The sequence below is a fragment of the Osmerus eperlanus genome, chromosome 14, assembly GCF_963692335.1.
Source record: "Osmerus eperlanus chromosome 14, fOsmEpe2.1, whole genome shotgun sequence".
In the NCBI taxonomy this organism is placed as follows: domain Eukaryota; kingdom Metazoa; phylum Chordata; class Actinopteri; order Osmeriformes; family Osmeridae; genus Osmerus; species Osmerus eperlanus.
The window spans coordinates 16,616,469-16,639,422 of NC_085031.1; the positions used below are offsets into that span (position 1 = coordinate 16,616,469).

At 48.7% G+C, this 22,954-nt stretch overlaps 1 protein-coding gene across 1 annotated transcript in view; it reads left to right on the top strand.

Annotated features, from left to right (window-relative positions):
* si:ch211-196i2.1 (collagen alpha-1(I) chain) overlaps positions 1-22,954 on the top strand; it is a 68,218-nt gene that overhangs the window by 42,114 nt on the left and 3,150 nt on the right. Inside the window, exons 13-65 of the mRNA XM_062478244.1 lie at positions 3,742-3,849; positions 4,116-4,169; positions 4,407-4,460; positions 4,643-4,687; positions 4,802-4,855; positions 4,990-5,034; positions 5,143-5,196; positions 5,468-5,512; positions 5,645-5,698; positions 5,825-5,869; positions 6,191-6,244; positions 7,211-7,255; positions 7,378-7,431; positions 7,563-7,670; positions 7,783-7,836; positions 8,054-8,107; positions 8,318-8,362; positions 8,557-8,610; positions 9,167-9,211; positions 11,638-11,691; positions 11,831-11,884; positions 12,136-12,189; positions 12,378-12,431; positions 12,812-12,865; positions 13,139-13,183; positions 13,323-13,367; positions 13,472-13,579; positions 13,723-13,776; positions 14,044-14,097; positions 14,193-14,246; positions 14,629-14,736; positions 15,017-15,070; positions 15,216-15,323; positions 15,597-15,650; positions 16,133-16,186; positions 16,388-16,441; positions 16,584-16,637; positions 16,972-17,079; positions 17,261-17,314; positions 17,505-17,558; positions 18,268-18,321; positions 18,494-18,547; positions 18,926-18,979; positions 19,092-19,145; positions 19,386-19,439; positions 19,841-19,894; positions 20,009-20,062; positions 20,414-20,467; positions 21,343-21,360; positions 21,650-21,703; positions 21,899-21,961; positions 22,127-22,292; positions 22,521-22,630. Of these exons, the coding sequence (XP_062334228.1) occupies positions 3,742-3,849; positions 4,116-4,169; positions 4,407-4,460; positions 4,643-4,687; positions 4,802-4,855; positions 4,990-5,034; positions 5,143-5,196; positions 5,468-5,512; positions 5,645-5,698; positions 5,825-5,869; positions 6,191-6,244; positions 7,211-7,255; positions 7,378-7,431; positions 7,563-7,670; positions 7,783-7,836; positions 8,054-8,107; positions 8,318-8,362; positions 8,557-8,610; positions 9,167-9,211; positions 11,638-11,691; positions 11,831-11,884; positions 12,136-12,189; positions 12,378-12,431; positions 12,812-12,865; positions 13,139-13,183; positions 13,323-13,367; positions 13,472-13,579; positions 13,723-13,776; positions 14,044-14,097; positions 14,193-14,246; positions 14,629-14,736; positions 15,017-15,070; positions 15,216-15,323; positions 15,597-15,650; positions 16,133-16,186; positions 16,388-16,441; positions 16,584-16,637; positions 16,972-17,079; positions 17,261-17,314; positions 17,505-17,558; positions 18,268-18,321; positions 18,494-18,547; positions 18,926-18,979; positions 19,092-19,145; positions 19,386-19,439; positions 19,841-19,894; positions 20,009-20,062; positions 20,414-20,467; positions 21,343-21,360; positions 21,650-21,703; positions 21,899-21,961; positions 22,127-22,292; positions 22,521-22,630 (3,246 nt within the window). The remainder of the gene's footprint in view (positions 1-3,741; positions 3,850-4,115; positions 4,170-4,406; positions 4,461-4,642; positions 4,688-4,801; positions 4,856-4,989; positions 5,035-5,142; positions 5,197-5,467; positions 5,513-5,644; positions 5,699-5,824; positions 5,870-6,190; positions 6,245-7,210; positions 7,256-7,377; positions 7,432-7,562; positions 7,671-7,782; positions 7,837-8,053; positions 8,108-8,317; positions 8,363-8,556; positions 8,611-9,166; positions 9,212-11,637; positions 11,692-11,830; positions 11,885-12,135; positions 12,190-12,377; positions 12,432-12,811; positions 12,866-13,138; positions 13,184-13,322; positions 13,368-13,471; positions 13,580-13,722; positions 13,777-14,043; positions 14,098-14,192; positions 14,247-14,628; positions 14,737-15,016; positions 15,071-15,215; positions 15,324-15,596; positions 15,651-16,132; positions 16,187-16,387; positions 16,442-16,583; positions 16,638-16,971; positions 17,080-17,260; positions 17,315-17,504; positions 17,559-18,267; positions 18,322-18,493; positions 18,548-18,925; positions 18,980-19,091; positions 19,146-19,385; positions 19,440-19,840; positions 19,895-20,008; positions 20,063-20,413; positions 20,468-21,342; positions 21,361-21,649; positions 21,704-21,898; positions 21,962-22,126; positions 22,293-22,520; positions 22,631-22,954) is intronic.

The window sequence follows — 22,954 nt, forward strand, 5'->3', positions numbered from 1 at the left end:
TTTTTAATTTGACCTCGAAGCCTTTTGTGAAAATGAGGCTAGTTTCACGACAGCGACTTTGGATGTATACTAGGCTACTTTAACATGTTAGCTGATTAGCCAGTAAGAGTGAGATATGTATACAGTCACATTAACAAACCTCTTCTTTGTAAACTTAAATACGATGGGAACACATCACATTAACAATTCCAAAACGCACCACACGCCAAACAATTCTTTTTGTCAAGCGTCTCTAAACTCAGATTCCGAGTCGGATCCATGAAGCTTTCGTTGCAGTGAATGGGTGCGGGCACTCATCGGGCATAGGGGCCTACACTCAAATAGGATCTTAAAAGTCCCAACTGGAAAATGTTGTGAACAGATTGACATCAAGTTCAGTTTGTGGCATTGAAGTTTAGGTTAATAGCCAAAGGTGTAAAGACCACTCGGCTAATTAAAGACGTCAACGGTTAAAACCCCAGTGCCACGGGACGGTATTCACACAGGCATTGGCTTTAATTTAAATGATAGTTTGTTTCATCAATTGAAAAACTGATCTAGGACTTGTGACTCAAGTAGTGGGGGTCGGTATAGCTTCCTAAACAACTATGGAATTCTACATTTGAGTTTTTTAGTGGATTTGCTTGAATCGTTGTCAGAAATGTTGGAATCAAAGACGACAGCCATCCACAGTGGCTATTTCTAACGCTAACGATGAAATGCGCCGGCTCTTCAGACCTGGATCAGGTGCATCACGGAGCGGCAGCAGCACTCTGTCAGGAGTCTTAACCGAAATACTGCGGAGTTTGATATTGGGATTGCGCCATCACTTGGCTGGCATTAAGACGAGCTCCTGACAGAGTGCTGCTGCCGCTCCTTGATGCACCTGATCCAGGTCTGAAGAGCCGGCGCATTTCATTGTCAACGTTAGCGTTAGAAACAGCCCCCGCGTATGGCTGTCGTCCTTGATACAACATTTCTGACAATGACGCCTTAGGATTTGGAGTATGCAAAATGTTATTGATGAATCCATCTTGTCATGTCACTCAGTCTCGTCTTGATAGGGAAGGTGGGCGTTAGCTACATCTACCCCAAATCCTTCTTCATGTGTAAGCCAATCAGGAACTGAGAATTCAGTACTACTTCCTTTTCAATCAAACTGCCTTCCGTTTCAATCAAACTCTCTCACATAGACAAGTATTCTCTCTCATATAGACAAGTATTCTCTCTCACATAGACAAGTATTCTCTCTTACATAGACAAGTATTCTCTCTCACATAGACAACTATTCTCTCTCACATAGACAAGTATTCTCTCTCACATAGACAAGTATTCTCTCTCACATAGACAAGTATTCTCTCTCACATAGATAAGTATTCTCTCTTACACATCCTGTTATTCTCTTGCATATAGTAACATTCTGTTTCACACATACTATTTGTCTCTTACATATATTGTCATACTTTAGTATGATGGTGCATATAAGACGGTATTTTTGTGTGTGTAAGAGAGTATGCCAGTTTATGTGCAAGAGTATAATGGTGTATATGTGAGAGTATAATGATGTATATGTGAGAGTATAATGGTGTATATGTGAGAGTATAATGGTGTATATGTGAGAGTATAATGGTATATATGTGAGAGTATAATGGTATATATGTGAGAGTATAATGGTATATATGTGAGAGTATAATGGTATATATGTGAAAGTATAATGGTATATACGTGAGAGTATAATGGTATATATGTGAGAGTATAATGGTATATATGTGAGGTCATGGCGTGTATGTGAGAGTATAATGGTGTATATGTGAGAGTATAATGGTATATACGTGAGAGTATAATGGTATATATGTGAGAGTATGATGGTATATATGTGAGGTCATGGCGTGTATGTGAGATCAAGTATGAATTAAGGCCTATACGGCCTCTCATATGTGTACGTGAACATACAGTACGCATCCATCTGACTATGTTCTCATGCCATGCCCAGTCTTCAAAGAGGGAGATCTAATTTCTCTTGCTGCTAACCACACGCTACCATCTACACCGAGAACTTTCAGGTCATTTGACCGTGGATAAACACTTGCAAATCTGACCCAGGAACCAAGGCCCCATCCTTGGCACTCTGGTCCCTCTCTCCCCCCACAGCTCCAGAGCACACACCTCGTTCATCCTCCTGGCCACCTTTTGAAAGTATACAATCCATCACGGCCAGAGCCTACAATTTAACACTCCACTCAGCCGAGAGCCAGCAGGAGGTTTAGACGTTTGTGTTCTCCTCCAGTCCTCTCACACCATGTGTTGCAGGGTGATGATGGTGATGATGGTGGTGTTGTGTTGCAGGGTGATGATGGTGATGATGGTGGTGTTGTGTTGCAGGGTGATGATGATGATGATGGTGGTGTTGTGTTGCAGGGTGATGATGATGATGGTGGTGTTGTGTTGCAGGGTGATGATGATGATGGTGGTGTTGTGTTGCAGGGTGATGATAATGATGGTGGTGTTGTGTTGCAGGGTGATGATGATGATGGTGGTGTCATGTTGCAGGGTGATGATGATGATGGTGGTGTCGTGTTGCAGGGTGATGATGATGATGGTGGTGTTGTGTTGCAGGGTGATGATGATGATGGTGGTGTTGTGTTGCAGGGTGATGATGGTGGTGTTGTGTTGCAGGGTGATGATGGTGATGATGGTGGTGTCGTGTTGCAGGGTGATGATGATGATGGTGGTGTTGTGTTGCAGGGTGATGATGATGATGGTGGTGTTGTGTTGCAGGGTGATGATGATGATGGTGGTGTTGTGTTGCAGGGTGATGATGGTGATGATGGTGGTGTTGTGTTGCAGGGTGATGATGATGATGGTGGTGTCGTGTTGCAGGGTGATGATGATGATGGTGGTGTCGTGTTGCAGGGTGATGATGATGATGGTGGTGTCGTGTTGCAGGGTGATGATGATGATGGTGGTGTTGTGTTGCAGGGTAATGATAATGATGGTGGTGTTGTGTTGCAGGGTGATGATGATGATGGTGGTGTTGTGTTGCAGGGTGATGATGATGATGGTGGTGTTGTGTTGCAGGGTGATGATGATGATGGTGGTGTTGTGTTGCAGGGTGATGATGATGATGGTGGTGTTGTGTTGCAGGGTGATGATGATGATGGTGGTGTTGTGTTGCAGGGTGATGATGATGATGGTGGTGTTGTGTTGCAGGGTGATGATAATGATGGTGGTGTTGTGTTGCAGGGTGATGATGATGATGGTGGTGTTGTGTTGCAGGGTGATGATGGTGGTGTTGTGTTGCAGGGTGATGATGGTGATGATGGTGGTGTTGTGTTGCAGGGTGACCATGGTGATGATGGTGGTGTTGTGTTGCAGGGTGACCGTGGTGATGGTGATGATGGTGGTGTTGTGTTGCAGGGTGATGATGATGATGGTGGTGTTGTGTTGCAGGGTGATGATGATGATGGTGGTGTTGTGTTGCAGGGTGATGATGGTGGTGTTGTGTTGCAGGGTGATGATGGTGATGATGGTGGTGTTGTGTTGCAGGGTGACCATGGTGATGATGGTGGTGTTGTGTTGCAGGGTGACCATGGTGATGATGGTGGTGTTGTGTTGCAGGGTGACCATGGTGATGATGGTGGTGTTGTGTTGCAGGGTGACCATGGTGATGATGGTGGTGTTGTGTTGCAGGGTGACCGTGGTGATGATGGTGGTGTTGTGTTGCAGGGTGACCATGGTGATGATGGTGGTGTTGTGTTGCAGGGTGACCGTGGTGACAGGGGTGGAGCTGGCAGGGCGGGATCCCCCGGGAGAGATGGACAGAACGGAGAGGACGGCCAGTCTGGCTCAACTGGCGTTCTTGGACCGCAGGTAGGGGTCAGAGGTCATAGGTCACCGGAGACTGATAAGGTTCTAGTCAGTACACCATGACCTCGTCACTGCCATGTCTCATATCAGCTGTTAGGAATCGTCACGCCAGCCTGGAACAGAATCATTTAACCAATGATCTGACGTATCCGAAGCGAGATTTGAACCCGCATCCTCTTGATCTTCAGTCACATGCTCTAACCACTGAGCTTGGTTCATGTCTGGCTGAGTGGATGCCGCTGTTGTTGTTTTTGTCTTGTTTGGACCAGGGCCCGCTGGGATACAGAGGAGATCCTGGATCGAAGGGAGAGAAGGGGGACGAGGTGAGATCTGGACACCAGCATCCCTCAAACTCAGTTCATTCAAACATGAGTCACGCGAGCCGTTCGTCCAGAGCCTGGAAGACGAGAAACTGTGTTAGTCAGGTCGACCTAACCCTGGCTCCTGAGATGAGCTGTCTGGAGGACTGGCTGCAGTGTGTAGTGTGTAGACAGGACCATTCCCAGCCGTATCCTTACTGATGAGGTCTGTTTCTCTGCTTCTGTTTCTCTGCTTCTCAGGGTAACACTGGAGCCAGGGGCCCACGAGGACACACAGGAGAGCCTGGCGAGAAAGTACTGAAAAAAAGAAACTTTTTATTTATTTATGTGTATTTCCTGAAAATTCATTAGCATTTCCAGTTGCTCTTGCATTTTCTGCAAAGTGGTGTGAGTGCACTGCCCCCTAGTGGCTGAAGACAGTACTACAACAACTCAGGGCTCACTCTTACAAACTTGAATTATGTTTCCATCTTTAGGGCTCCAAGGGTTTACATGGACACCCTGGCCTGGTTGGCCCTCCAGTAAGTGTCTGTTTACAACGTTAAATGTGTTTTATTGACACGTGTTGTCTCAAGCTGAGCTTAGCCCAGGTAGTACTGATGGACTCACTTCTCTGCTGTGCTGTTTGTGTCCAGGGGCCTCAGGGCGTCAGAGGGATGCTGGGCCCAGAGGGCCCTCAGGGGCCAGAGGTGAGGAATCCTGCATCACTCTGGGAAACCTTCGCTGATGTAGATGTTGACCTTCCTGTCTGTTTGCGTGTGTGAAGCCCTCTGTGACATTGCTTGTAAGAGCTAAACAAACCATGTTTGATTTGTTTCCGCAGGGGGAGAGTGGGTTGGACGGTCATCCTGGGCCACCGGGGGCACTGGTGAGTTACAGCAGCTGCTCCACCGTCCAGCTCCATGTGAAGGAAGGACAAGCCCTGCCTGGTGTCAGTGTGTTTGAGTGTGTGTGTGTGTGTTTGGTTTGTCTTCAGGGAGCTTCTGGTTTCACTGGTCCTGTTGGCGCTCAGGGAGTGAACGGCTCTCAGGTGAGATGGTGATCATTAATATGTCATTATATACAATGTATGTATTTCATGTAGATATATACATAGTATATGCATGGGATGCACATATCATACATCACATATAGAGCCGTATAGAACTGGGTGAAGCATGATTTGTGTTGTTGATAATATGAACATGTTGATGAAGTCCCACTTCATCACCCATTACTTACACTTTAGTGTCCATGTATTCCTGTAAAGTAGTGTTAGCCATCAGTCCTCTTCCTAAGTCTGACCTGTTCCTGTCCACCAGGGGGAGCTGGGAGCGGCTGGGGGTGTTGGCCCCAGAGGGCCCCAGGTACACACACCTCTCTCCTCTCATTTCGTTAATACGTTTGTTGATGAAGGGGAAAGCCTTTGATGAGATGCAGCCGTTATTTGGACCATAGTGCGACCAGAGCAAAGTGACGTCTTGTGTTTGATTCCCCAGGGGCCCCCTGGGTTGGAGGGATGCACTGGGCCCCCAGGACCCAGAGGGACCCAGGTCAGTCAGACTCGCGCTGTACTTGAATCTTTGGGAAACCGTCGCCATCGCAACTTTCAAAAGTCCTTTTTAACCAGGAAGTGGCTGAGGTCAGAGGTGATATGTAGTGTGTTTGTGTGTTGACAGGGACTGACTGGGCCAAGCGGACTTCCTGGTCCTAAAGGTGAACTTGTAAGTCTCCCCCCCTCCTCACTCTCTCATGAAGTTCATTATCTCGTCTCGTATAAACCCTGGCTTTTAAAGAACATATGGGGTGACTTGTTGGTCTCTGGTTACTGAAGACTTGTCGGCGTTGTATAACTAGTATATCTCTCTCCTAATTCTTTCATCAAGTGCATGCAGATAAGTTACTCCTAATGTATTTTTCGGGGTGAGTTAAACCAGTGTTGGTATGCTTGATGCTAAAGACATTCAAAGACGTTTCCCCTCTCTCACCCCTCTCTCACCCCTCTCTCACCCCTCCCGTCCCCCTCTTCTGACCGGGCACCCCAGGGGGCCTCGGGGCCGATAGGTGTCCGGGGGGAGCCAGGGTTTGAGGGCCCAATGGTGAGTAACCACACTGTTCAAAAGAGTCACAATTAGCGGACAAGAATTAAAAAAATAGTAAAACACGAGCAGTGGTTCTGGAGCCAGTAAAGACCAGGAATAGAGTTTTAAATATAAAGTGTAGGAATGCCGATGGATAAGTCCATTAGACTGTGGTGGTGTACATTAGACTGGTGGTGTACATTAGACTGTGGTGATGTTCATTAGACTATGGTGGTGTACATTAGACTGTGGTGGTGTACATTAGACTGTGGTGGTGTACATTAGACTGTGGTGGTGTACATTAGACTGTGGTGGTGTACATTAGACTGTGGTGGTGTACATTAGACTGTGGTGGTGTACATTAGGGCCTCTAGCCCCCAGCCCTGGGTGTCACCTGATCCATCCCTGATCCATCCCTGATCCATCCCTGATCCTCCTCACAGCTGATGAGAGACACTGGGAACAGGGTCAAGATAGGGAAACTGGCCCTGGGTCACTTTGAAGTAGGAATGACGACAGTATCTACTAAATCTGCCTTTTGGAGGAACCCTAACCCAGCAGCTGGTGTGCATGTGGGCTTCAGCATGGCTTTTAGTTACGGCTCCAGTCCATGATCAGCGGAACTAGAGATATACTACATGTATATAATGTTTAGTGCAGCGCTGTCCAGCCTTCAGGACAACCAGACACTCAGGAATCCTTCCTCTGTCCCTGATTGGTCCCAGGCGATGGTCAGATTAACAAAAGTTTAGGTTGTTTTAGTTAGTAAAACCTTTACTTGACTTTTTTTTGTCATTCATTCATAGAGTTTTGGAAATGAAATTACGATTTTCAGGCTTCTCCAACAGCGCAGACAAAGTCGAAGAATACAAGCTCTAAAATTAAACATATAGTACTTTACGTCGTACTGTACAGCCCTCAGACCAACCAGACACTAAGAACAACAACCTCATGAATCCCTTCTCTGTTCCTGATTGGTTCCAGGGTGTTCCGGGAACACGAGGACCAATGGGGTTTCTCGGCATCCCTGTAAGTAACAGCCTTCCCAAGTTTGACCAATGTCATCCCTGGCCTGAAACACACCTCTCCCTCTCTCTGACTTGACCCTGACCTCTTTAACCTTGACCTGTTGACCCCTGACCTTTCCCCAGGGCAACAGAGGTCCCCACGGAGACCAGGGTGACCCTGGACCAAAGGGAGACAGGGTAAGAGTCCCATGTGTGCGCAGTAGTCCTGAAGTCCATCTTTGCACCTTTCCCTGTTGCTCTAGAAGACATGAATGTTACGTAACAAACTGTCTTCCTGCCTGCCTGCCTGCCTGCCCCCCCCCCTCCAGGGGTTTGATGGAGCGTCCGGTATTCGGGGTCGTCAAGGAGAGAGTGGTCCTGTCGGCTTCCCTGGGTTCCCTGGGTTCAAAGGTCAACCCGGCATCAAAGGGTTGGAGGTATGCTGACTCTACCTGCAGCGACACAGATGCTCAGAAGCTCCCTCAGTCACTGGATAGTCAGCCGAACCTGCTCATCGTCTCCTGTGTGTGATTCCTTTTCCTGGCACAGGGGGAGATGGGACCAACCGGCCCTCACGGGAAACTGGGCAGAGAGGGGTTAAAGGTCAGCTGCCATTCTGTTTTTAAAACGTCAACCGTGTTTTCACGTTCGATGAAGCTCACTTGAGCTATCAGCATGCATTCTCCCGTACCGTGATCTCAAATCAATTTCACCCACCTCAGAGAGAGGGAGAGATTCCAAACCCTGTCAAATATTCTCATGAATAGCTAATAACATATACAAATATAATAAGAATTATAATAAATATGTCATTTTGAAGGGACACAGAGGACTGGATGGACGGAGTGGAAAACTAGGGCCCAGAGGAACCAAGGTAAGACTCTACTGGACTCTACTGACTGATCTAGTGAACTCTACTGAACTCTACTGTGCACTGTGACAGTGAACTGTTCTTCTTCCTGTGGGTGTGGTTGTGTTCCTGTGGGTGTGGTTGTGTTCCTGTGGGTGTGGTTGTGTTCCTGTGGGTGTGGTTGTGTTCCTGTGGGTGTGGTTGTGTAGTAATGGCAGCTCCTCCTCTCCTCAGGGCCGCTCCGGACAGAGAGGTCCCGCTGGTCAACCTGGTCCTCCAGTGAGTACTCTGTCGTCGTGGTGATCAGGGAGCGCATCATTACGTCTTTGTTTTAGACAGATTTACCTGAACTAAGCTTTTACAGCAACAGATGTTGTTTCTCCATCATTGATCCAATGCCACCATATAAATATTACATTCTGAAAAGAGCTGTAGCAATGTTTGGTGTGTGTGTGTGCTCTTGTCTCTGACAGGGTCTACCAGGGCCTGCTGGGACAGAGGGAGCAGAAGGAAAGCCTGGTACACAGGTTCCCATTCTATATCATATTTCCAAACCATGAACACACCCCTCCAGTCTTGTGTGTCAGCGTGCTGTCGTCGACACCTCGTAGCACCTCCTCCCCTGCTGTCGCTCCTCAGCCCTCCTGCATAGACTGACCTCACAGCTACTGAAACATGTGTCAGGAGCCGTTCGACTGGGTCGAACTGGATCTGAGTTCTGGTTCTAAACGTATTCGACCTGTTCGTTGTTCGGACCTGTGTTGTTGCAGTTCCGGTTCTGGACAGCAAAGGGCAGTGTTACGAGCGCTGTCGATGGGAGCGTGCGCTGCATTCAAGCACGATCTCTATCACACACTGCAGATTTCCTGTTTCACCTCCACACTCATCAACCTCCATTCGACTCTCGTCCACATTTCCGGACAATAAACTTTGTTACATGACGGTAGCGTTGACTTGTTTCAAGCTTGCTGCACGATGTTAAAGGTAGCGGTTGGACCTGCGTCTCCTCAGCCCGCAGGTGACCCACAGACGTGGCGTCACCGTGTGAGGGCTGCACTGATTTCTTTTTTCTTGTGTTTCTAGGGCTTCTCTGGAGCGGTGGGCAGCGCAGGCAGTGAAGGACCAGTGGTGAGACACTTCTAAGCAACATACAAATAGCAGCACTGTCGTAGAATTGAGCCTAATAATATTGACAACTTTTTCATGTAAAATGCTGAATTTTAGGCACAAAATAGCCGTAGTAGGGACAGGGATTGGGATTCAGACAAAATGGAGGCCTTCATAGATCCAGGTAAACGGCCGTGTGTTAGACAAGGCTAGCACACTGTTCAGTATTCCAGTGACCTGTAGTGCACCCTCAATGACATCACAGGCAGGGCATCACAGGCAGGGCATCACAGGCAGGGCATCACAGGCAGGGCATCACAGGCAGGGCATCACAGGCAGGGCATCACAGGCAGGGCACAGCTCATTCCCAGCTCTGACACCAGGGCGACAGCCCCACTAGCTAATGAAAACACCTTATCACATTTTTACAAGTAACCCCCTCGGATTATATGATGCCGTTTTACCGTTTTCACGAGCAGCCAATCACAACAAACTCAGCTGAAGGCCAAATTTTTACAGGACAGGAAAGTACCTGCTACCGCCTAGTTAACGGGATCAGGTGTGTCCCTAGGCTCGTTAACGGGTGTGTGTGTGTGTGTAGGTTAGGAATGTGTGTCGAGGTTTGGAGTGTGCGTGTGGGTTAGGAGTGTGTGTTTGCGGGTGTTTATGAGTGTGTGTGCGAGTTAGAAATGTGTGTGGTTGGTCAGTGAAGCTATTGCATCAGCACACACACATGCAGGCCCTCACAAGCTAGTCGACCGCTGAATATGAGGGATGTGAATTATATATTTTATGATGTGAATTAATGATGATCAAAAAGTGTGACCGACCTGGTGATCTGGACAGTGTTCTGTGTTATGGGAGATAAACGAGGACACGAGGATAGGTTGATCATCATGTATTGTGGAATTGTGGCCAGTGTTTACCTCAGGGTTACCTTCACATCCGCAGGTCTGTTACACGTCTGCAGGTCTGTCTTTAGTCAATCCATGGTTCATGATCCAACTGTGTTACCATGGTTACAACACTAAGAGGTTTCATTAAGAAAAAATGAACGTATTACTCAAGCAAAATAACTCTTTAAACGTTAGTCATAATCCAGTAGTCCAATTACTGCGCACGGTACATTTGATCCAATTTACTCATAATTGCTAACAAATTAATCAGACGATTGAGCAACAATTTACCCTAAATTAATCCACTCAGTTGTTTATGGAATCAACCACCAGCGATGCATTATTGTGTCGCGTCATCAATTCCCATTAGTGATGGATTTGCATTTCCCAGCGACTCCGTGCTCACAGGCAGTAGGCCTAGCTACAACTCTCTCAGGTTTGTCAGTTCTTGAACTCCTTCACTGCAGCCATGTTTACCTCTGGTGATCTGCTCCTCCCCTCCCTCCGCTCCTCCTCTCCTCCCGCTCCTCCTCTCCTCTGCTCCTCCTCTCCCTCCGCTCCTCCTCTCCTCCCGCTCCTCCTCTCCTCTGCTCCTCCTCTCCCTCCGCTCCTCCTCTCCTCCCGCTCCTCCTCTCCTCTGCTCCTCCTCTCCTCCCGCTCCTCCTCTCCTCTGCTCCTCCTCTCCCTCCGCTCCTCCTCTCCTCTGCTCCTCCTCTCCCTCCGCTCCTCCTCTGCTCCTCCTCTCCCTCTGCTCTTCCTCTCCTCCTCTCCTCTGCTCCTCCTCTCCTCCCGCTCCTCCTCCCCTCTGCTCCTCTTCTCCCTCCGCTCCTCCTCTCCTCCGCTCCTCCTCTCCCTCCGCTCCTCCTCTGCTCCTCCTCTCCCTCTGCTCTTCCTCTCCTCCTCTCCCTCTGCTCCTCCGCTCCCCCTCTCCTCTGCTCCTCCTCTCCCTCTGCTCCTCCTCTCCCTCTGCTCCTCCTCTCCCTTTGCTCTTCCTCTCCTCCTCTCCTCCTCTCCCTCCGCTCCTCCTCTCCTCCCGCTCCTCCTCTCCTCTGCTCCTCCTCTCCTCCCGCTCCTCCTCTCCTCTGCTCCTCCTCTCCCTCCGCTCCTCCTCTCCTCCGCTCCTCCTCTCCCTCCGCTCCTCCTCTGCTCCTCCTCTCCCTCTGCTCTTCCTCTCCTCCTCTCCTCTGCTCCTCCCGCTCCTCCTCTCCTCTGCTCCTCTCCCTCCGCTCCTCCTCTCTTCCGCTCCTCCTCTCCCTCCGCTCCTCCTCTGCTCCTCCTCTCCCTCTGCTCTTCCTCTCCTCCTCTCCTCCTCTCCCTCTGCTCCTCCGCTCCTCCTCTCCTCTGCTCCTCCTCTCCCTCTGCTCCTCCTCTCCCTCTGCTCTTCCTCTCCTCCTCTCATCCTCTCCCTCTGCTCCTCCGCTCCTCCTCTCCTCTGCTCCTCCTTTCCCTCCGCTCCTCCTCTCCTCTGCTCTTCCTCTCCCTCTGCTCCTCCTCTCCTCCTCTCCTCTGCTCCTCCTCTCCTCCTCTCCCTCCTCTCCTCTGCTCCTCCAGGGGTTCCAGGGCATCGCTGGAGCACCAGGTCCGGACGGACCCCCAGGACAGCCGGTAAGACATGTCATCCCTCTGTCACTGAAGGGTATTTGAAGCAATTAATCACAGTGTAAACAGAGCTAGGGCCCCTCATCAGTGTAAACAGAGCTAGGGCCCCTCATCACAGTGAGAGTGACTGCTGTCTCTCTGGCAGGGTCTACCTGGGCGACTGGGGCCACAGGCCCACCCTGGCCCCCCTGGAGACAGGGTGAGTCCCACACTGCGCTTGTTGTACAGTACATGTTGATAATAGTGCATCATTATATATTTATACGTGTGTGTGTGTCTATGCTTATGTGTTTATGTGTGGGTGTGTCTGTGTGTTTGTATGTGCATACATGTGTGTGTGTATGCGTGTCTCTGTTTATGTGTGTATGTGCGTGTGTCTATGTGTTTGTATGTGCATACATGTGTGTGTGTGTGTGTGTGTGTGGGCTATGCTGTGTCTTCTTCCTCCAGGGCTTTACAGGAAAGCCAGGCTTGGAGGGCTCCCAGGGTCCAGTAGGCATGTATGTAAGTGAAGCTTCTGACGGCCGTACATGTTCCTCCACAACAGCTCACGCAGCAAAGTGTGTGTGTTCCTGTTTGTCTTGTAATCGCTGCAATGTGAGGACACTCGAGGCCCGTTAACTCACACGTCACACGCATGTGAAAGCGCGCCGTGTTTCCCGTGTCTCACGTGCTGCTGCTCTCTCCTTCAGGGTCTCCCAGGAAACGTGGGAATGTGCGGAACATCAGGTCACATGGGGGAAAGGGTGAGGCCCCTCCCTCTTTCGGACCTACTCTACACTGTAATGACCCAAATACACACAGAGGCAACGGTGTCGTAAGACGTTCAAACGGTCTTAACGTGGTGGTGTTTGAGTCACATGTTTGCTGACATCACATGTTTGCTGACATCACATGTTTTATGACATCACATGTTTGCTGACATCACATGTTTGCTGACATCACATGTTTGATGACATCACATGTTTGATGACATCACATGTTTGCTGACATCACATGTTTGCTGACATCACATGTTTGATGACATCACATGTTTGCTGACATCACATGTTTGATGACATCACATGTTTGCTGACATCACATGTTTGATGACATCACATGACATCACGTCTGATGTGTGTTGCAGGGTGAGACTGGGCTACGAGGTCTCCCAGGCCCAGCAGGAAAGCCAGGGCCTCCAGTACGTAGCCACAGTGCTCATGGATCAGCACCGTATCGTTTAGGATGTTGACCTTGAGATACCATGTTGTTTTCATTGCACTGTATTTGAATTAGTTAACTGTTACCTGAGATGTTATTGTTGGACTGGGTGTGTTCATGCTGTAATGGAGAGCTTCCTCAGAACACAAGCTGTCCTGTCAGCCTTGTGTTGCTCCCGTGGCACCAGCTGGCTGTGTGTGTGTGTGTGTGTGTGTGTGTGAGTACGAGTGGGTGACCTGTCTGTGTTTTTCAGGGTTTGCCAGGTTCACCTGGAGAGAGAGGGCCCTCGGGACCTCAGGTGAGAAATCAACTCAAAAGAACTACATTTCCCAGAAACACTCCCCCCACAGGGAACAAACAAGGCACAGATTCTATCCTCTGTGGCAGCGTGCACAGCATGTACATCTGTTGCTGACCCTGGCTTGTTTTCCTCCCAGGGTCGGCAGGGAGATCTGGGATCCAAAGGGATCGACGGCCCTCCTGTGAGTGATAACACCTGTCAGTCTGAACACTGTCCTCTCAGCAATGGCATGAGGTGATAGATGACCTGTACGTGTATGTATAATATGTGTGTGTGTTTTTCCAGGGCCCTCCAGGCCTTGCGGGACCAGAGGGGAGCTTGGGGAAGCCGGGGCCCAGGGGAGGTAGAGGCCCCCTGGGGGCACCAGGCGCAGACGGCCCCTCTGGAACTCTGGTGAGTGGGAGCTGTTTTTCATCATCGTGCGGCACCTGCATACCACCAACGTTTAGGAAACGAATTCTGTCGTAATCTTTGCAATGCCGACTAGTCTAGCTTCATTTGATCTGAGCCTTGAGCTGTGAGACGCTGTTTTCCAGGGTATGCAAGGAGCTGATGGATTACATGGACCAGCGGGGGAGAGAGGAGACCTGGTTAGTACAGATTATCCATACTATAGTGTAGGAGACATGGTGATAGATGATCTATACGATAGTGTAGGAGACATGGTGATAGATGATCTATACGATAGTGTAGGAGACATGGTGATAGATGATCTATACGATAGTGTAGGAGACATGGTGATAGATGATCTATACGATAGTGTAGGAGACATGGTGATAGATGACCTATATAGGACCACACTAACCCCTAATAAGCGAATCCCTGATTCCCGGTCGCTGTCTTGGTTCGTCTCCTAGGGGACGCTGGGCTCTGCAGGGGACACGGGGCCCCCTGGGCTGGATGGACAGCAGGTGGGTCCAGTAGGACGCCCTCCATCCACACAGTCTGTGCGTAGGCTTTTAACGGTCATGTCAGGGTGGTTTTGACGGTTCTCTTGTGGCCCCAGGGAGTGCCGGGACAGACGGGTGTGGAGGGCCCGCCTGGAGGAAAGGGAGATCAGGTATGTTTGTTTGTTTAACTTTTATGTGACTGGGCGTGTTAATCAGGGACAAGTTCTTACTTATGAAAACGTTCTGGGAAGAAGCGAGAGCAGGGAAACCTGCTGTCGTCTGGAGTTTTGATGAAACGTAAACGAAGACCACCTCGGCCGGTGATGGTGTCCTCCATCAGGATCAGACTGCCGTTCCTTGACTGGAAACGCGGCTGTAACTGCGCAATTCTGATCCTCTTATCTCCTGCTCTACGTTCTAAACGCACCATTTGTTCTGTCACTTTGGGTTTAAAGCACTTGCTTTAATGAATGTATGTTTTCTAATGATGTAATGGCCGCTGTACAGTGGCTGCTGCTGGTGTCTCATTACTGTCCTTCTGCCTTGTGACAGGGGGACCTGGGGTCTTGTGGGAAACTCGGCCCCCCGGGGGTGGCAGGAGAGAGGGGGCCCCAGGGCCCCCAGGGGCCTCTGGGGCCCGCCGGACCGAGAGGCAAGGAGGTAGGAGATAAGGCAGCACTCTGTTGATCCCCCAGGAAGGAAACTGTTGGTGTCACAGCAGCAGGAACAGAAATAGGAAAATAATGAATGAAAAGAAGCAAGACTATGAATACATAAATAAAAAACATGTCATGTATAATATAATCATAATGTGATCACAGCAAACAAGTGAACATACAAACATTAGGTTGTGGCCTGTTAGCGAACGTTTCACACAGCACCGATTCACACTTCCATAACTCTGTAGATGTGAAACACTCGTGTCCACTCTCGTTGCCAGGGTAACGTTGGTCACCCTGGAGACGCTGGAAACTCAGGACCCAAAGGGGAGAAGGTAAACTATCTCTCTGCCCTGCCTCTACTGCCTCTACTGCAATATCATACTGAACTATCAAGGTAGAAGCTTCCTCCATGTATTCACGCATTGGGATAATATAGATAGGCCTGTGATGTGTGTGTGTGTGTGTGTGTGCGTGCAGGGGGAGGTGGGACCGCTGGGGTTCACAGGCCTGGAGGGGCCCTGGGGGGCCGTCGGGGACAAAGGAGAGAGGGGGACCAAGGCAGAGAAGGGCCACATGGGTCTGATGGTAGGTGTGAAGGCCGGAATCCCATCACAACCGGACTGTTTTGTGAATCACACAGGAGCCTGTTTGACAGGTTGTTACTGTTGATAAGAATGTTCTTAACTGGTCTTGATTCAGATTGGGCCCTTTGCTCACATACCTGTTTCTTTTCCCCACATCATGATACTTCACCATAGGATCGGAGGCTCACTACAGAATATTTGATAACTGGACCTGGTTGGACAGACTAGAGTGTGTTCGATGGTAACCCTGTGTGTGTGTGTGTGTGTCCTCCAGGGTCAGCCAGGACTGATGGGGAGGGAGGGGCCTGTAGGACTGACAGGACTACAGGTAAACGATCCCAGGAAGTGGCGTGTGTTTCCCAACAAACAGGACAGTATCGATCTGTTTACACCTGACAGGAGCTAGGGACACGTTGACATCTCGACAGCTGGATCACCTACTGCCTCTACTGTTGACACATACTAACCCTTGAACTGGGGTCACGCGATTGGAAGTACTTACACGTACTAATACATATAAATATCGATCTGTCCATCCACCCATCCATTCAACCAAGTACCTACCTACCTACTGTATCTACCCACCCAACCATCCATTTATACATTCATCCAAGTACCTATCAACTGTATCTACCCACCCAACCATCCATTCATCCATCCATCCAGTACCCACCTACCTACTGTAACGACTCATCCATCCATGTTACTAGTGTCTCTCAGTAAGGCAGCACTGTGGCCTGTGGTTCACCTATTGCCAGTGTCCAGCCACTGTCTGAAGAAATAAGACCTGTGTGTCTGTCTCCCACTCAGGGCGTCCTGGGGCCCAGGGGCTCGCCGGGGCCAGAGGGCCCCCAGGGAGAGAAGGTAAAGCTGCCTCTAGACTCCTCCTCAGGCAGGGGAGATGATGGATGTCTAGACAGAACTCTGTTTCATTTCAAACCAGACAAAGTCCTCATGAGCTACTCCAATATATGTCTCTGACTCACCCCCTCTCTCTCTGTTTCATCTGCCTCTCTCTCTGTCTCCCTCTCTCTTTTCTCTCTCTCTGTCTCTCTCTCCCTGCAGGGGAAGGCTGGGGAGAGTGGACCGGTTGGTCCCCTGGGGCAGTCTGGCCTTCTGGTAATGATCCAGACATGATTTAGTCACTGACAGGCAATCACCACCCCATGATATAAAGAGCTTAAAGCGGTCATCTGCCACAATTCCTCGTCTCTGATGTTTGGTCTGTTGATGTGGTTGTTGTTGTTGTGGTTGTTCACAGGGTGTGGCTGGACCCGCAGGGGTCAGAGGTGACTCAGGGAAGCCAGGACCTACAGTGAGTATGATTGTCCGTGCTCCACATGGATGACATCCTACACACCCCTCCACACTGGAGACCCAGTAGCATCCAGAACACTGATGACCTGCGTGGATACTGACGCTTAATCAAACGTCAAACTAAAGTTATCCAAGAAATTTCTTTTCAGTACATAATTTATGCAACCTTATAATTGGTTCAGTTACGAGATGTTTTTAGTAGTATTTACTTAAGAGCTTATATTAATTAATTAGCTATATTAAAGAGAAGTAATCATTTTCCACAAAGGTTTTGAGTGGTGGGGGTTTTCTGTTCCTGGTTCCTGATTGGCTGAGCGTGGTCTCTGTTTCAGGGGGCCGTGGGGAAGGCTGGCCCTGAGGGCTACCTGGGCCTCCAGGGGGAGCCGGGGGCCGAGGGCCTCAAAGGAGAACCAGGGGAACCAGGGGAACCAGGAGAACAGGTGCTGTCAGCCACAGACAGGATCCCAAAACCCTGCGCAGAATATCATCACCTCTTGACATTCCTGATACATCTAGACTTTCCCTCTTGATACATCTGGCCTCTGTCAGTCCTTTATCTAATCACAGAGACATTATATTGATGTGGGCATCAGCCTGATCTTTCTGCTTGTTTTCCCCCAGGGGCCAGATGGTCTACCAGGCATCAGAGGTCCTGCAGAACTACCTGGTCTGGAGGTGATTCAGCTTTAAATACATAGTATTATCTACTGTACTTCATCAACCTCTCACTTTCTGGTCTAGAGAAAATTAAACTGCTTAAATAAGTATGACCTACTGCACCTTCTCAGCATCTCACTGTAATGAAACTACATAACCAAGTACCATTGCTTCTGTTCTCTGTGTTTCCCCTCTCTCCCCTCCTCAGGGGCCTCCAGGTGAGGTGGGACCCCAGGGACCAGCTGGCCCCCCCGGGGCCCAGGTGAGACGGGGGGGGACGGGGGGGTAGGACGGCACTGGTGGTGCGCCATGTCTGTTGTTGATGTCTGTAGTCTGTACTGTGCATGATTTAGTATTGTATGCATTGTGATTTACTATGATATGCCACCTGACTCAGCCACCTGACTAGGGAGTCAGGTGGCTGAGTCAGGTGGCAGAGCGGTTAGGGAATCGGGCTAGTAATCTGAAGGTTGCCGGTTCGATTCCTGCTGTGGCAAATGACGTTGTGTCCCTGGGCAAGGCACTTCACCCAACTTGCCTCGGGGGGAATGTCCCTGTACTTACTGTAAGTCGCTCTGGATAAGAGCGTCTGCTAAATGACTAAATGTAAATGTATATGCTTTAACCATTCTCTGAAGCCAAAGGACAGTTTCCATATTTGTGGACAGGATAGATTGAATTTCTTCCAGTAAGGTTTCTGTTTTAGTTGTACTGTGGGGGTCGTATGGGTGGATCCAGTATTGAATGATAATCAAATCAAATCCAATTTTATTAGTAAAGTTTATTAGCCCTTTTTACAAGCAATATCACAGAGGGCTTTGCATTGGCACGTAGAACTGCACCTCAACCAACCTAAACCCTCAAGGAAGACAAGGAAAAACTCCCGGGAAAACTCATGGAGAAGATAATCTATAGTGGTCTTTCCAATCTCCTCTTCTTGAACATGTCTTCCATCGCTGTGGCTGTTCCAGGGTCGGAGGGGAAGCTCAGGCCCTGAGGGAAAGCAGAGCTTTAAAGGAGAGAAGGTCAGATCTCACTTCTCCCTGTCTCTTCACACAATCACTTCTCACTTTTTCTTGCAATCCAATCACAGCTCACTGGCTGGCCTAGATACCTCTTGGGCTTCCCAGAGCTACTTTAGCATACGGACAGGTGAGAAGATGTCCTTGTTGTTCTTGATTTGTGTTGTTCCTGCAGGGCGATGCCGGCAGAGACGGATCACCAGGGAGGGCAGGTCACACCGGGAGGAAGGTGAGGAGCAGTTGGATTAAATCTTGTTAATTTCACAGGGGGAAAACTGCAGGCATGCACATACTAGATGTGAATCCCTTCATAAATAAAAAATATATTTGGAAAGGTGTGAGGGTGAGTGAGTGATAATTGTCATTTATTATTGCCTGGTGTGCTAAGAGTGTAATATTAGGTTGGGAAAGCTGTGTGTGTGTGTGTGTGTGTGAGAGAGAATCTTCATTTATTATTTCCTGGAGAATCTTCATTTATTATTTCCTGGTGTAAGAGTGTAAGATTAGGTTGGGAAAGGTGTGTTTGTGCGTGCGTGTGTGTGTGTGTGTGTGTGAGAGAATCTTCATGTATTATTGCTCGGTGTGTTAAGAGTTTAAACATCCGCAGGGGAAGCGAGGGAAGGCCGGTCTGCGAGGGTCCAGAGGGGAGAGAGGCCCGAAGGTCAGAGGTCACAAACACGCAAACTCACATTCACAAACACTGACACGCGTGCAACTTTGAGGTTTGGACAAACTCAACTTTTGTCCAACCCTGGATGTGGTCACCCTCACAGGGGGAGAAAGGAGACGTGGGATGGATGGGTCCTCCAGGATGGGCGGGGTCGATCGTGAGTCCAGCTGATCCTTCCCACCACGGCGCTTTCCTGTCTACCTCGATCTATCTCTGTCCAATAAAGCATGAAAAAAACCCTAATAAATCTTAAAAGAAGTAGCATTCTCAACTGCACCTCCTTCGTCTTCTCAAATAAACGATCGGTTGATGAACCAGGACTGGGGGAGAAATGCTGCAGTGATGATATAGATCCATCACCTGACGATAGCTAATCAACGCACCTCTTATCTTCCAGGGCCTGCTTGGCTTGGGAGGAGAGGCGGGGGACTCTGGAGAGACAGGCCAAGAGGTAAACGAACATGAGTCCAGGTGATGGATGCTCTTTCTCAACCCTGGTCCTCAGGGGCCCCCTGCCATGTATGTTCCAGATGCTTCCCTCTTCCAACACACCTGATCTGAAGGAATGGGTGGTTACAAGGCTTCTGCTGAACTTCAGAATTACTCGTTCATTTGAACCAGGGGCCTGTTCCATAAAGCGAGTTTGTCGAATAAGCCAGGCTTACGTCAGGGAAAGTACCTGACATAAGCCTGGCTTATTCGATAAACGTGCTTTATGGGACAGGTCCCAGGTGTGTAGGAAGAGGGAAACATCTCAAACATGCTGGACAGGGAGTCCCTGGGACCAGGGTTGAGGAAGGCTGGCTTGGATGATGTGCCTCAGACTCTGACCAGCTGTGTTTGTCCCTCCAGGGAGACAAAGGTGACATGGGACCTGCCGGACCCCCTGGTGTGGACGGGCCCAAGGTAAACATAAACAATAAACAAATGTAAACATTACACAAAACATTAACAATAAACCAAAATGACAGGGTTTCCCTACAGTCTACAAATGTAAAATGATGGCTGTACGTGTTGCAGGGTAGTCTTGGACAGCTGGGAGTTAAAGGGCTTGATGGCCCAAAGGGAATGCAGGTAGGGTATCTTCTAGTATTTCCTCAACCTCAGATTCATCTAAAGCCTAACTGTTGTTTTGTTTTTTTTACCAGTCACTTTCCACGCTATAATATATCACTTTTTTAGGGAACTTTTTTTCAGAACTTTTTTCAACCTTTCCAACCTTTTTTTTGCTTTACTTTTTTTTTCGAAATGTTGAAAAAATGTTTCCTAACAAAAGTGAAAGGAGAGGAGAACAGAATATTTTTTTCAACCTTTCCAAACTTTTTGTGTAATTTTTTTTCTCAAAACCAATTGTTAAAAAAGTATAATAGTAGTTTATTTTTAATTGTTTTGTCTCTGTTGATGCTAACCACTGTGTCTCTCCAGGGGAACATTGGTCCGCTTGGACCTCGAGGCGTATTCGGAATGCCTGGACTTCCTGTGAGTATCCTTCTCCTCTCTAATCTCCTTAACCCTTGTGTTATCTTCGGGTCATTCTGACCCATCAGTCATTGTGACCCACCGTCGTATTGCGACAGATTTACCGCATACAAAGACAAAGTGAAGCATTTTCTTTTAACCGTTGGGCTGTCTCAGACCCCCCACATTGCAAAGGTTAAAAGAAAATTATTTTAATTTGTTTTTGTATTGGGTAAAATTGGGTAAACACAACGATGGTTCGTTATGAACCTTTGGGTCATGTGACCCGAAGGCAGCACGAGGGTTAAAACACACCTCATCACTCCTCCAGCACCAGCCAGTCCTCCTGCAGATACTTCTAAGACCGGCGCTCCGTTATCTAGTCCCAAAAAAATAAAAGCGAAGCAGAAATTACAGGTTTTTGCAAGAGGAAGAAAAATACTGTCTTATCAAAAGGCCCCTAATCTCATCCACTTAGCTGTGTCTTCTTCTGATCTAAATAATCTAAACATAGACTCTCCGTGAAGACATTACTGGGATAATGAGTTTGATTCATTTGAATTGCGTCGTCTTCTCTCTGTGGCCACCTGTTCACCTGTCCGTGTTTCCGTGGCAACATGTTCACCTCTCTGTGTCTCCGACAGTCGTTCTGTTCCGCCTTCAAAGCTTCAGCGGTCGATTAATGCTTTTTCCGACTCGGCTGTCTCGAACGGCTTCTATAGAAAAAAGTAATTGAGTCTGCTGTTAAGAGCTTTGACGCTGTAGATAATGTGATCTTAATTGAGGGGCCTGAAGGCAGTGAGTGGGTTGAAATTTGCTGTTAGTGTTGCGGCGTGAGATTCAAAACCGGCCATCACAATCTCTTCATTATTTTCTCATTCTCTCGTCTCCTACAGGGTTTGTTTGGCAAAAAGGTAAGTTACAGAACTACTTATCTCATGAATCCCATTCAGACATTCATTACTGCTTATCCAAAGTGACTAAAGAAGAGTTTTTGTGCTGGTATTGGCTCATTTCGTCTGCTGACGAACATATTGACCCTCATATCAACCGCACGTAAAATGACTTCATACCGGAGGCAGACTGATATGATTTATGCTTCAGCAAGCATTTCCATTTTATTCTTTTCATACTTCATCTGAATATGCCTTTGGCTGGTGCAGGCCGGAATTAGCTCTCATGACATTCTCTGTGTATTCGTAGGGTTTGAAAGGCTATCCAGGGTTTCCTGGGCAACCGGGGAGAAGAGGACTCCCGGTAAGTGACTCTGGAAATGGATTTTTTTTCCAGTCGTCCTGTTGTAAATGTCACGTTGTGCTGTGGGATCGGCTGCAAACACACAACATTGTAGCTGCTCTGCACACAAGTGTTGTGTTTAATCACATGGTGTGTGTGTGTGTGTGTGTTTAGTTCAGAAACGTTTCATCAATGAAATCTTTCTGTGTATTAAAGGGCCCGCCTGGTCTCCCTGGTCTTGCAGGCCCCTCTCTGAACGTGACTCTAACCGAACTCAAGGCAAGTCATCCACACTGGCATCGGAGAACCTTTGGGGCTTCCAAACGGGAAGGTTCCGAAATAGAAAAATCATTCGAAACCATCGATTGCGAAATGGGAAGTTACCATTGTTGGATTGTTATTTTCTGTCCCTAAAACGAACCCCCCCCCCCCCCCCTTTCCCAGGAGTTGATGTACGTGTCTGACAAGCCGAACTACCCCCTGCTGCAGAGCTTGCTGGACTCCCTGCAGCAGGACCTCAGGCTGCTGCTGGACCCTCCAGATGGCAGCCAGGACCACCCTGCCACCACCTGCCTGGAGCTCTGGCTCTGCCACCCCCACTACGCCAGCGGTCTGAACCCCCGACACCATCCCTGACACCACCCCAGACCCATGTCCTCACAGAAAAAATATGTTTTTGTAAAAAAAAAAAAAAAGAGGAAAAGCAAAAATGGCTATGAATTTTATTTCTAAAACTCGCAAATGACAGCTGAATGAAAAATGGGTTGATTGTGAATGTGTAGTGTTGCTGCTGGTCAGGATGCTGCAGTGCTTGAGGTTGTATTCATCGTGTGTTCAGGGACGTACTACATCGACCCCAACCAGGGCAGCCCCGCGGACGCTCTCCTGGCCTTCTGCAACTTCTCTGGTCCAGACACCCAGACCTGCCTTCACCCCACGTTCCCACAGGTAGGACATCAGCACTCAGCTCACCTCTCTCTACCTCTCTCTCTCTCTACCTCTCTCTCTCTCTCTCTCTCTCTCTCTCTCTCTCTCTCTCTCTCTCTCTCTCTCTCTCTCTCTCTCTCTCTCTCTCTACTCTCTCTCTCTCTCTCTCTCTCTCTACCTCTCTACCTCTCTCTCTTTCTCTCTCTCTCTCTTTCTCTCTCTCTCTCTCTCTCTCTCTCTCTCTCTCTCTACCTCTCTCTCTCTTTCTCTCTCTCTCTCTACCTCTCTCTCTCTACCTCTCTCTCTCTCTCTACCTCTCTCTCTCTCTCTCTCTACCTCTCTCTC